Source organism: Nannospalax galili, unplaced genomic scaffold (genome assembly GCF_000622305.1).
Source record: "Nannospalax galili isolate Female #2095 unplaced genomic scaffold, S.galili_v1.0 scaffold120, whole genome shotgun sequence".
NCBI lineage: Eukaryota > Metazoa > Chordata > Mammalia > Rodentia > Spalacidae > Nannospalax > Nannospalax galili.
The window spans coordinates 60,259-73,563 of NW_008350324.1; the positions used below are offsets into that span (position 1 = coordinate 60,259).

Sequence of the window (13,305 nt, forward strand, 5' to 3'; positions counted from 1 at the left end):
TGGAGTGGCCAGATTGCTTTTGTCTTCAGGAGTTCCCACAGAGGCCCAAGTCAGATGAGGATCAGATGCTCTCAGGCTTTCTCCTAAGGTCTGGATCCCTCCAGAATAGATTTTGGCCTTAGGAATTTGGGGGTTGGACTGGCCTGGGAGCCAGACCCAGGGAAGATGCTGGTCTCTGGCAGCTGGTAGCGGTCCCACCCAGAGATGCAAAGGAAGATGGGGGTGGGAGGCGGCTCCAAGGGCCCCTGGGGACTGCAGTGAGGCACTGGGTTGGTCTGGATGCAAAGGACCAGGAAGAGGAAAGGTCAGCACGTGTCTAGGAAAGAGGTTGTCTGGGTTGTGCCGACCCAGGGAGGCAGAAGATGAGGGTGGGGCCAGGCCCAGAGCACCCCTTGGGACCTGGGAAGTAACTGAGTTGCTCTAGATGCACAGGATCAGGAAGAAGCAGTGGTGGTTCCCCAGGCATCTGGGGCCCCTAGACAAGGAATGGGACAGGGCCCAGGCTAGGAGGAGAGACTGGCAGGGGAGATGGGAGGGTGAGTGAGGCTGGGGCAATCAAGGTAGGGAGGGCAAGATAGACTTACCCGGGAGAGAGAGGCCTGCCGGTCGGAGAGAGGCCTTCGGGTCCCCAGTATGTTTTTTCTTTTTTTATATTTTTGGTCTTTGTGAGAGAGGGTCTCCCAGTAGCCCCAGCTGGCCTGGAACTTGCTATGTAGACCAGGCTGGCCTTGAACTCACAGAGATCCACCTGCCTCTGCCTTCCAAGTGCTGGGATTAAAGGCATGCTTCACCACGCCTGGCTTCAGTATGGTTTTTTAAAATTAATTATTTTTATTTTATGTGTATAAGTGTTTTGCTTGCATGTATGTAAGTGCACTGGTGTCATTCAGTGCCCACGGAGGCCAAAAGAGGACTTTGGGTCCCCTGGAGCTGGAATTAGATGCTTTGTGGGTGCTGGGAATCAAACCTGGGACTTTTAGAAATGCAGTCAGTGCTCTTAACCACTGAGCCATCTCTCCAGCCCAATTTGATTTTATAATCATCAATGTTGAAAATGCTGCTTTTCATAAATACAGAGTACAAAATAGCAGAAGTACGTTTAGGGACATTTGAGAAACTGCTGGAAATTCTGTCTTGATCCAAAGCCAAATTTTACTTAGCTATTTTTTTAATGTAACTCAAGCTAGCAACTCAAATAGTTTTTAAAATCAAACATTTTAAGACAGTACAATCCCCCAAAATACTAATTTGACACTTATAGGCAGTAGGAATATATTAAGGAATAGTGTATGTTAGTTAAACTGCCATGTTTCTATAAGGGTAGAAAACTTTGGGCTGAGGAGACAACTCAGTGAGTGTTGGCCACACAAGCCTGGTGACCCCAGTCAATCCCTGGAACCCACATCAGAAGCTGGATGCAGTAGCATGTGCCTGGAAATCCAGCACTCTAGCTGTGAGATGCGCGACAGAGACAGAATCACTCAGAAGCTTATGGGCTAGCCTGAAGTACAAAGCACAGCCCCCCAAACAAGAGAGGCCCCTCAACAAGGTGGGAAAACTGACTCTTGAAAGTTGTCTTCTGACCTCTACATATACTATGGCACAAAATACACCTACACTTACACAATCAAAAACAAATATAAAATTTTAATTTATTTTTATTTTATATGTATGAATGTTTTGCCTGCATGTATGTAAGTATACAGTGCCTACTTAGGTAAGAGGAGGGCATCAGATACCCTGGAACTGGAGTTATGGATAGTTGTGAGCCTCCATGGTGGGAACTAAACCTAGTGCTCTTAACCACTGAGCCAGCTCTCCAGCCCCACAAATAAACATGTTTAAACAGAGCAGAAAAACTCTATGTATAGTAAAAACACTGCACCTCACAGCATGGAGTAGTATCTCAGGCAGGGTTCGTTGGCATTCCTTGGCATCCTGCACAGTGCCACACATTGTGTTCAGAACCAAGGCTGCCGTGAAGTTGATCCATGAGGCACTGGCAGGCTTTGCCAGAAACACCTCCTACGCCACATTTGAAATGGAATTAACTTTTGCTTGTTGCACATTCAGAAACCTTTACTGTTGTCAATTTTTCCCCTCAACCTTCACCTTCAGTTATGACCCACAGCTTAAAAACCTGAAGCCAGGTGTAGTGGTACATACTTTAATCCTAGCACTTGGGAGGCACAGGCAGGTGGATCTTTGGGATCAAGTCCAGCTTGGTCTACATAGCCAGTTCCAGGCTAGCTAGGGCTATAGAGAATCTGTCTCAAAAAAAAAAAACAAAAAAACAGACAAACAAAAAAATAAAACCCTAAGAACAAAACAAAACTCCCCAAACCTTAAAAACCTAGGGAGTGTACCAGTCACAATGGCATTCTCCTTTCCTCTCTCTCCTTCCCTCCTTCTCTCATCCCTCTTTTCCTCCCTTCCTCCCTTTTCTTTCTGTTTTGATACAGGGTCTCATGTAGCCCAAGCTAGCCTTGAACTCACTATGTAGTAAAGGATGGCTTTGAAGTTCTTATCCTCCCACCTCAACCTCCTAAGTGCCTGCAGTTTGGGTGTCTGCCATCATGCCCAGTTTTTCTCCTGAAGTCTTAGTATTTTTCTTTTCATGGTTAGGTCTTCAGTTAATGCAGAATTGCTTTCTCTGAGTGTTACGTGGTAGGATCAGGTTTGCCCCTCCCACTTTGCTCTATCTGTTGACTCTTCTCCCTTTGTTCATTAGTGGCAAAATCAAGCTTTATTCTTTTTCATTTTTTTTTAAGATAGGGTGTTGCTATGCAGCTCTGGCTGTCCTGGAACTTAATCTGCAGACAAGACTGGCCTGGAACTTGGGATCCTCCTGCCTCTGGCTTGTGTCACTACACCCACGCATCAAGTTTCTTTCTATGTGTGGCCAGTTCCTAAATTCTCTGCCTGTTCCACTGGTTACCTTGTTTACTGTGGCACTAACTCACACTCTCGTGTTCCAGAAAACAGTGTTGGCATCTGGTCCACACAGGGATCTAACCTTCCAGTGTTCTTCCTACTATGTACTTCATTTGATTCCATAAACTCTCTTGGCCTGTGGTGGGGAGATGAGGTCGGAATCTTATTACAGGGAGTTGATACGGTTCTGTTTAAGGACATGAAACCGAAACAGGACAAGAACCCAGCTTGGGCTGAAGAGGGCAGGTTTTAGGCCCCTGGGTGCACAGCTGTCAGGTGGAAGGGCTCATGCTGTGCTCTCTTTACAGAACCTCTGAACATTGGGGGCATTGTGGGGACCATTGTTAGCCTCCTTCTGCTGGGACTGGCCATCATTTCAGGGCTCATGCTGTATTACAGCCCTGTGCTCTGCTGGAAAGGTAAGAGCCAGCTGGATGCCTCTGCTTCTCTCGGGATTCAAAAAAAACGTGTGGGTGGGAGGATACCTATGTGCCTGGCTCCCACCTGATGCCCTATCCTTCTGATTCTTTTTTGGCTCAAAATGTGCAATAATGAGGTGCCTAAGTATCACCCCCAAGCATCCTCCTCACCTCTCCGGCTGTTCATTTTTTGTCAATGATAGTTTTTTAAATCTTTTTAAATTTATTGTATGATGTGTGCACATGAGTATGTTTTATGCACCCATGTGTGCTTATGTGGAGGCCAGAGTAGGGCTGGGTATCTTCCTCTATTACTGTCCACCTTATTGCCTTGAGAACAGAGTCTTACCCCTTGGCTAGGCAGGCTGCTGGGATCTGCCTGCCTCTGCCCCCTAATGCTGAGTTAGGGGCACACACCTATGCCTGACTTTTTACATGGGTGTTAGGGAATTTGAACTCTGGTCCTCATGCTTATAAGAGCAAGCACGGTTACTGAGCCATCTTTCCAATTCTTCTGAATGTTAGTTTGATTAAAAACTTTTTTTTTTTTTTTTTTTGGTCTTTTTGAGACAGGGTCTCCCTGTAGCCCCAGCTGGCCTGGAACTCACTGTGTAGACCAGGCTGGCCTTGAATTCACAGAGATTTGCCTGCCTCTGCCTCCAGAGTGCTGGGATTAAAGGTGTGCGCCACCATGCCCAGCGATTAAAAACTTGTGAGACTGAGATGCGGCTGGATATTCATTTCTGTTTTCCTTCTCTCTTCAGCAGGAAGCACTTTCAGGTGAGTGTCCTCTAGACTTATTGAAAGCCCATCTCCATAATTTATCTTCCCTGCTGTTTTGATTCCTAAGAACAATAATAGCATCTCTCATGGGGACCAACCATGTGCCTGACCCTGGGCTAGGAGTTTCCTGAGGCATTATGGTAAACCTCCCATCTTGACGACCTCTTGGGGGCAGGGGGTGGCATTTCTGTTTTCCTAACAAGATGGAAGGATTCTGGAGTAATTTCTGAAAGTTTACGCAGGAAGCAAATGGTAGTGTCTATAGTCTGACCCAGGTCTGATTCCAAAGTCCTGTGCTCATTTATGGTGGGACCTGAGGGCTGGGCACACTTCACGCCTGTCACTGGAACATGAAGGTGGTATGTACACACTGAGCCAGGCCACTCATGCGCTTGCTTTATTTCATTTTCTAAAATGAGTCAAAAGGGAGACCAAGTCATAGTTGTAGAGATTTTGTTTGTTTGTTTTCATGATTTATGCATGTATTTCTTTTTTTTTAAATATTTTTTAAAAAAATTTATTTAATAACCACAAGATTAGAAGAAGCATATTCAATAACAATTTCCAGAGTAAAGATACCTCTCTTTCAAAAGTGGCTGTTAATTTTTAGGTTCACAGTTGAATTAATACAGTTATACAATATTGAATTCAGTATAAACCCTGTAAGACATAAACTTGAATGAGTTTTTAACCTCTAAAAAAGATCTCCATTTCATTTTAAAATTACTGTTTCCTACAGAAAGACTTGTTTTTAATGCTACTAACACTTAGATGTTTGCTGTCTTAGAAGACAAGTCTGAGCATGACCAGAAGTTCCCACCCTCTCAGGCAAATCCAGTAAGGGCAAAGTAAACAAATGGAACTCAGTGCGTTTCATTCCTCAAGGTGCCAAACAAAGAGCTCTTCTTTGTCATCTGTGGACCAGTAGTTCCTCTTTCTCATTCTTCATGAGGGGATATTATTGCTCCAGAACCATCTTTCATGGGAAATCATTCCCTTTACCAGCCTGCATTTGAAAGCCATTATCCTGGCATGTTTGTTGTTCCTGGGCCTACTATTCACTGGAGTGGCATTGTGAGAAATGGCTTTGGAATTAGTGGCCCTGGGCTCAAATTACAGCTATGCCAGTCCTAGGACTGTTCCCGACCCTCTGTGAGCCTTCCATCCCTTCATCTATTTCACAGAGGGGTACAAGGATGAAGTCAGAATTTAATGTTCCCAGGACTATGGTGGGTCCGTGAAACACAGCCTTCATTCCATAGGAACCGTACAGCCTGGCTAGGTAGGCCAGGCAGCAGTAGACTAAGAACAATTCAATGCTAAGACTCTGGGCATGGAGCCCAAATGCAATTGGAAGGAGAAGAGCTCACCCGGGCCTTAAGTAATGAGGATCAGGAGAGCTCCCAGGAAGGGAGACAAATAGGACCATTTCAGTAAAGATTACAGCTTTCTTACTTTCTTTCAGACAGAGTCTCATGTATCCTAGACTGTCCTCAAACTCGCCATGTAGCCATGGATGACCATAAACTTCTGATCTCCTGCCTCCACCTCTGGAGTGCTGGGATTACAAGCATGCTCCACCATGCCTAGTTGCATGGTATTGGGGATCAAACCCAGGGCATGGTAGGCAAGCACTCTACTGAGCTACATCCTCAGTGCAGACTGCAGCATTTACATACATGCTCTAGCAATGTATGGCCTCATCTCTTCACGAGGTTACATTCTCACTGCCATCACATCACTTAGCCATGCCAACTGCAGGACCTTTCCATAGTATTAAAGGGATTAAAGGAAATCCAGTGTTGTTTACTGAGAGCTAAAGTTGGGATAAACAAGATGGCGCTTCTTGGTTATTTTCCCTCTTTGGAAATTAGGGGACAAGACATGGGTGATGTCATGGTTTTGGTGGATTCAGAAGAGGAAGAAGACGAGGAGGATGAGGAAGAAGAGGAAAATGCTATTGAAGAGGTGGAGCAGGAGACGAATGAGAGAGAGGAATTGCCAAAAGAAGTATGCAAGCATGGGCACATTCACAGGGTGACTGCGCTGGTCAATGGTAACTTAGACCACATGGGAAACGGACTGCAGGACCTACAGGGTAAGCTCTTTCCTTTAACATCTGTGCAGTGATCATCTCAGGAAGATGTCTGTAAGGATTATGTATGATTTCTTCAAGGCTGGGGAAGACGGCTAAAATTTAGTCTAGAACCTGAGACCCCACTGTAGGTTGTACATTCCATTCCAAAAATACAAAGTATTTTTGAGTGTCAGCTTATGCCATGAGTCTGATGGCTCAACATATACAAACTTTGTTTCATGTATGTGATTATTTAAAACAGTATATTAAATGGGGCATGCGAGATGGCTCAGTGGATAAAGGTGCTTGCTGCCAAGCCTGAGGATCTGCACTCCATCCCCAGAACTCACATGGTAGAAGGAGAGAACTGATTCCCACGAGTTGTCCTTTGATCTCTACACGCAGGCACCTCCCCATACACATACACACAATAAATATAATAAATGCTGTGAAAGGATCTTCAAGTTATGTATTTAAAGAGAATATGAAATACTTGTAGAGTTCATGTTTAACCTTGGGTCCTAGCCCAGGGCTCTCATTCTGTATATGCCAGTTTTCCAGAATCTGAAATCCAAATCACTTCTTGTCCCAGGCATTTTGGATATGATAATCAACACTAACTGCAAATACAGAAAATAAATCAACAGACATCAGAGCTCACCCTAGGAAGATATGATATTGGTATTGCTGAATTGAAAAGGAAGACCTATGTAGTCTGTCAGTGGGGAGCTTTATAAGACCAGTAGGCTAAGCACATGAAAATGCGTGGGAAACACTGAAGTGTATCCAGCAAAGTGTATCCAGCACTGAAAGAGCAATAGAGGAGCTGCTCTAAAGGAAGGATTTGGTCAGTTCTGTGATGGATGGTAGATTTAAAAATTCCAGGGCCTCAGAGAAAGATGAGAGCTGGGTGGGGTGCATGGGTCAGGAGCAGCTTTATGGAAGAGGTAGCTAGGAGGCAAGTCTGGAAGGGCATTTGAGTTTAAATAAGTATATTGAGAGAGGGCATTTCAATTGAGGACATGAGCCTGGGGCATGATGGGTAGCAACACCAAGGATGTTTGGAAGATTCTGAATTAATAGGTGATTGTCAGTGCAGTGGTGAGAGTCTGTAATCCCAGCACTTGGAAGGTGGAGGCAAGAGAATCAGGAATGCAGTTATCCTGAGCTACATAAATTATGAATTTGAGAACAGCCTGAGCTACATGAAATCCTTCAAAAACAAAAGAACTCCCACTCCAGGGGGCTAGGAATGTAGCTCAGTTAGTAGAATGTTTGCCTAGTACACACAAAATCCTAGGTTTGATCCCCAGCACTACCTAAAATCAGATGTGATGGCACATAACTTGTTATTCTAGCACTGGAGGTGGCAGATGCAGGAGGATCAGAAGTTCAAGGTCATCCTTGGCTATATAGTGAATTTAAGGGCAGCCTGGGTTACATGAGACCGCCTTTAAAAAAAAAAAAAAAAAAACACAACACAACAAAACAAGACCTCGAGGGAGAGATTGTTTCACACCTTGCCTCGCTTCCTCGGTGGAACCTAATTCCACAGCTCACCAGGAAACAGCCAAAAGTTTTTGAGATGATAGAAGATGATAGGAGAAAAAGAGTCCCAGGCTGTTGAGATCATTCAGTTTGGTCTGTTTTACCCCTGAACAGATGACAATGATGAACAGCAAAGTTACACTATTCAAGAGCCAGTTTGATGAAGAGGATGGTCCAGTCTTGTCTTGCAAGCTTGGATAGCTCTACTGAAGATGAGCTTGTCCTTCAGATTTGACTGGATTCACTGCTGCCTGGGCATTTGCATTAGCCACAGCTGGGGTCTCCCAGTGAAGCAGCAGCCCACACACACATCTTTCCTTCTGCTGTTTTTCACTGATTTCATTGCTGTAAGTTTCCTCAACAGTGTGACAACACATCGGGAAGGAGCAGCAAGTGTGGAGGAAAGCTGCGGTGGTGTCCGAGGTGCCACTTTGCTGATGCCTGGCTCTATCGAGGCTTACTGTGATTTGAGGAACACGGGTCAGGGGAGCACTTCTTATCTGTGCCCTGGGCCCATTCAAGATTTGCAACCAGCTTGCCCAATACTAAGAGGAATATGGGGGAGGGGGGAGGGACAGAAGACCTCCTATTACTGTTCAGGCAGGGAGCCAGCAGCTAGCTTGGAGCAGTGATGTCAGCTCCCAGAAGGCAATTTGGGTTAGGCTTGGCAGTCAGACACTCTGGCTTTAATCGGGAACTTGGTTCTTTGCTGCTTGCCTCTCCCTTGGGCCTCTGTTTCCCCATCTGTAACATAGGTGAAGTAGCACCTACCTACCAAGCTCCTGGGGATTAAATGAAGAAGGTAATTTTGGATGTAAAAGTGTCCAGGGAGGTGCTCAGTGGCCCTCCAGGGTGCCCTCATGATGATTCTTTTCCTTGGAGATATGTGAGCTGTAGGAGCTGGTAAGAGGAAGTGTCTTTCCTTCTCATCTCCCATGTGGCAGAACTTTACACATACAGAGAAGCCTCCTAAATGATGGACCTAAGGTCAGCTTTCAGCTTTCCTTTCCTTATGTCTCCTGCACTTTGCAAAGGAGACAAGAGAAACATTTCATAAGAGTATCTGGTGTGAAGAACTCGGGACTTGCCAGTCAGTTTTTTTGTATCTTGAAAATGGGAATATGTGTTTCCTTCCCCCTCAATAGGAGGATGCACTGATCAGTGACACTTCAGTTTCAGATGAAAATAGGGCTGATGAGCTGGGGTTGTTAAACTCTCTGCTAGATCATTGAGGGTTTTTTTTTTTTTTTTTTAATTCCATCTAAATGTCTTGAAGTCAGGGATCTTCTAAGGGTGCAATAGATGTGTGCTAAATATGAAAATCTGACTTGAAATTTGCACTCTGTACTTGTGCATATCCTGCTCAAAAGGGGCAATATAGGCTTAAAGGAGAACTTCCTTTGTCTAGAACCTGGGCCTTCTGAGATGAGGAGCTGGTTATCTGAAGTTACCTGCAAGATGTGGGTGGGAATATGTTTTTCTTGAATGCAGGGTCTGAACTGAAGAAACCACTGCCAGTATGCCTGTCCCCAGCTCATGGCACAGGGTGGGGTTGCAGGGGGTAGGGGGGTGGTAAGGCTAGCTATGATTTTAAGCCCTCAGGAATGCTGTGAAGTTCAGTTCTGTTTGGCTGGGTCTCCTGCTGTACACCTCACAAACTGGATCACTCCAGTCTGTTAATTTTCTTAATGTCATTTCACAATGAGATACTCAGGTTGCTTCCATTGGAGATGGAGCTGGTCTCCCTTGTAGTCCTAATAACCAAGTTCTTGAATTCATCTACTACCTGAGGTAACTTTAACAAAAGAAAACAAGAGGGAAATCACTAGCTGGGAACACAAGGAAATGTTTTGCAAGATCACTGGATGCTTTCTACAACTTCCTATTCTGCACACACACCTGGTGATAGGAAATATTTGAGTGTTTTTTCACTACCAAATGGGAGGTTTAAGGGCTTGGTGCCAAATGCTAGTCTGAAGCCCTGACCAGCTGACCTGTGGCTGACACTTTTATGAGCCTGTGTGCACATTTATAAAATGGCAGGTTAAGAGTCCAGGGCATGAAAGTGCTTCATGTTTTAAGAATTTATAAAGAATTGGAGCTCCCCTTTTCTTTGCCTTAACATGATCCATATCCAGACTCCAAAGCATGTGGACCATGGGTTACAGCCTTTGTGTGGGCAGGTCCAATTTGTGAAGTTAAAAATAAATCTGCATGTATTGACTCAGAGACCTTGAGATCCACTTATCAGAACCAGGAAGAAAGACACTTCAGGGTTATTTCAATCCCTTAAAACCCAGTGGACATGGGGGAGGGGCTCAGGACTCCTGTGGCTTTCATATTAGCTCCATTTCTCAAAAGCGCATACAGGTCTGACAACTGCAGCAGGAAACACATAATGGAAGTGTTCCACAACCTGCACCCTAACCCTGGAGGGTCATCCCTGCTGGGTAGAACTTAGAGTGCCGAGTAAGTGCCAAACAATATTCTCGCACAGGACTGGCAATCAACTGCTGAAAAAACAAAACACAAAACCACAAAACCTTATGATTTGATAGGGGAAAGTTGGGAGAAATTAGTTCTAAGATTATAGATTTTGTTAAGATTTTGGAATAAAGTTATTTTTAAATATGTTTCAGTGATTGTGATTTACACCTAATTAGTAAAGATTGGGGAAAAGGGATTCATGCCTGTAATCCCTATACTTGGGAAACTAAAGCAGGATTGCTGTTTGAGGTCAGCCTAGGCTATAGTGACCTTGTCTCAAAACACCAATCAACCAGGGCTGGTGAGATGACTCGGGATAAAGGATTTGGTGCCAAGCACATGGTATCAGGAGAGAACCAATTTAAGCAAGGGTCTGATGGCCTCTACACACATGCCATGGCATGCCCCCCCCATACATGTACGAAAAAAGATTTGAAAAAAGTATGTGCCAGAAAAAGGCCCCCTCCCCCAGATTATTGCCTATTTATTTATTTATTTATTTATTTATTTATTTATTTATTTATTTATTGAGTCAGGGTCTCCCTGTATCCCAAGCTGGACTGGCACTCGCTTTGTAGACCAGGCTGGCACAGAGAGCCACCTGCTTCTGCCTTTCAAATGCTGGGATTAAAGGTGAGTGCTGTCATGCCCGGCTGACTTTCTAATATCAAAAACGGTATTGTTCCCCTTATCACTTTACTTTCCATGACTTATGCATACTGAATACATACAAATGTAAAGGGTCAGGTCAGGGATGGAGCTCATTGGTAGAGTGCTTATTAACTACCATGTGGGAAGCCCTGGGTTTGATCCCCAGCAGCTCAAAAGGAAAACAGCTGAGGCCAGCTATTTCACCAGCATGCAGGCCTTTAATCCCAGCATTCCTGAGGCAGAGGCAGGTAGGTGGATCTCATTAAGCTCAAGGCCAGTCTGGTCTACATAGCAAGTTCCAGGCCAGACAGGGAGACCCTGTCTCAAAAGACCAAAAAATAAATAAAAAAAGAAAAAAGAAATTAGAATGAGGACCTGGAGACACATGGAAAGGGAATTTGGGAGATAAAGGACAGAAGAAAAGTAGAGAAGGGAGACTTGGGGGCAGTGCTTGCCTGTATGAGCTTCTAATCCCAGTGCTGGGGTGGGAGACAGGAGGATCCCTGGGGCTTGCTGGCCACCCAGCTTGGCCAGAATGATGAGCTTCAGGTTGAGACCTTCTCTCAAAAAATTAGATGGAGAGCAATTGAGGCAGACAACTTCTGGCTTCCACAAGCATATGCATGCACACACATGAAAATGGCGGGGGTGGTTTGTGACAAGGGAGGTTAAAAAGACGTGGAAAGGGTAGTGGGAAAAGGCCATGACAGTCCTGGAGAGAAGGCTCAGCGCTTAGGAGCACTGGCTGCTCTTGCAAGAAGACCCAGGTACAAATCCCAGCAACCCCACACGGCTGTAACTTCAGTTCCAGGGGATCCGATACCCTCTTCTGACCTCCACGGGCACTGTATGACATAGGTGCACTTACACACATGCAGGTATAACATTCATACACATAAAAATAAAAAGGCCAGAACATCAGGATAAAACGGGAACCCTGAGGCTGTAGGTGGGGAGAAAAGCAAAAATTTTTTAAATGCCAGTATAAAATGGAGGGTGAATAGGGCCTGGCAAATTCAAACAGAGGGTGAGGAGGGGAAAGGCCGGCAGCGGAGAACAAGAGATAGAAGAAAGGTGGGGTACAAAAATGGACAGTTGGCAAAAGGCAGGTATATTCTAGGAGGCCCAAGGAGAGAAGGGACATACAAGGTTTCTGGAACTGGTAAGTGGAAGAGAAGTAAACGCAGAAAAGCACAGCGAGGTAGTGGACTGACAAACAGGAGCTTGGGTACGAACAGAAATGGAGGGACTGGGGACTGAAAAGAAGATGGGAATCACGTGCTAGGAAACAGGCTTGGTGGTGCTTTCCTGAAATCTTGGGAGGATCCTGAGCCTGAGGCCAGCATGGGTACCTAGACCCGTTTCATAGAAAGGCTTGTCTACTGAGAGGAAATGAGTTTGAACTGGGAGAAAAGCCTCCGCAAGGAGGAAAAGGAAAGGGACCTGGGCAACCTTGGAGGGACTGTACTTGGCTGGGTCCAGGGAGAAAAGCCAAGGTCACCAACAACGAGGCCCCGGGCAATTTACTAAGTCCTTCTCCTACCCTGGGTCCAAGTTAGACCCAAAGCGGAAGGAAACAACTGGGAGAAATGTCTGGGCAGGGAGCAGGAAAAGACAAGGGACCTGGGCAGCCTCGAGTGCGGGGGGTGGGGATCGTTATTAACTGGAGGCTTGGGCACTGCTGTTAGCTGAGCCCAGTGGGGGACTCCAAGGCCACCAACAACCACAGGGACCAGGCAACTTCTAAAACCAATCTTCTCTCCTTGCCGGATCCATGTTGGCCATCCATCTGACCGGAAGGGACGAGGACCCGAGGGTGCCGGAGGACACATTTTCCCACCCCCAAGCCCCGACCCCCGCTTTTCTCCCCAGGCCCGTCAGCCTTTCGTTTCATACCGGGTCCTCGGCCCCCATCTTTACCCCCACTTCCCTGACCTCCTCTCCCCGGGTTCCACAGTCCGGCCGGGATTCCACTCCATCTTTCCTCCAGGTTCCCCTGTTTCCCGCGGTCCGGCCGCGTTCCAGCCCGCTCCGCGTCTCCCAGCTCCCCTCCCGGCCGAGTTCCCGTCGTCCCCGCGTGCCCCTCTCAGGCCCGTCCACCGCATTCCTCCCAGGCCGGCTCGCGTCTCCCTGGGCCCCACGGTCCCCTCAGTCAGGCTCGAGCGCCGCGTTTCCCTAGGCCCCGCGTCCTCCGAAGTCAGGCCCGTTTTTTCCCCCGCCCCTCCCCCCCACTCCCGCGTTCTCTGGTCCGCGTCCCATTCCTCTGGCCGGGATCCCCCGGCTCCGCAGTCCCATCACCGACCCGCTTCCCCTTGCTCTGCGTGCCGACTCACCCCGTCCGCGCCCCTCTACTGTTCACCCCACCCCACGTTCCCATCCCCGCCCCGTGTCCCCCAGCTCTGCGTT

General features: G+C 46.5%; 1 protein-coding gene across 2 annotated transcripts in view; it reads left to right on the top strand.

The window, feature by feature from the left end:
• Positions 1-10,395, top strand: part of Vsig10 (V-set and immunoglobulin domain containing 10) — a 47,420-nt gene extending 37,025 nt beyond the window's left edge. The window contains exons 6-9 of one of the 2 annotated variants that reach the window (XM_008847443.3): positions 3,243-3,353; positions 4,118-4,133; positions 6,011-6,234; positions 7,876-10,395. In XM_008847443.3, the coding sequence (XP_008845665.1) occupies positions 3,243-3,353; positions 4,118-4,133; positions 6,011-6,234; positions 7,876-7,922 (398 nt within the window). In that variant the 3' untranslated portion in view covers positions 7,923-10,395. The remainder of the gene's footprint in view (positions 1-3,242; positions 3,354-4,117; positions 4,134-6,010; positions 6,235-7,875) is intronic. The other variant, XM_017801771.2, reaches the window with a different exon arrangement.
• Positions 10,396-13,305: the final 2,910 nt, after the last annotated feature.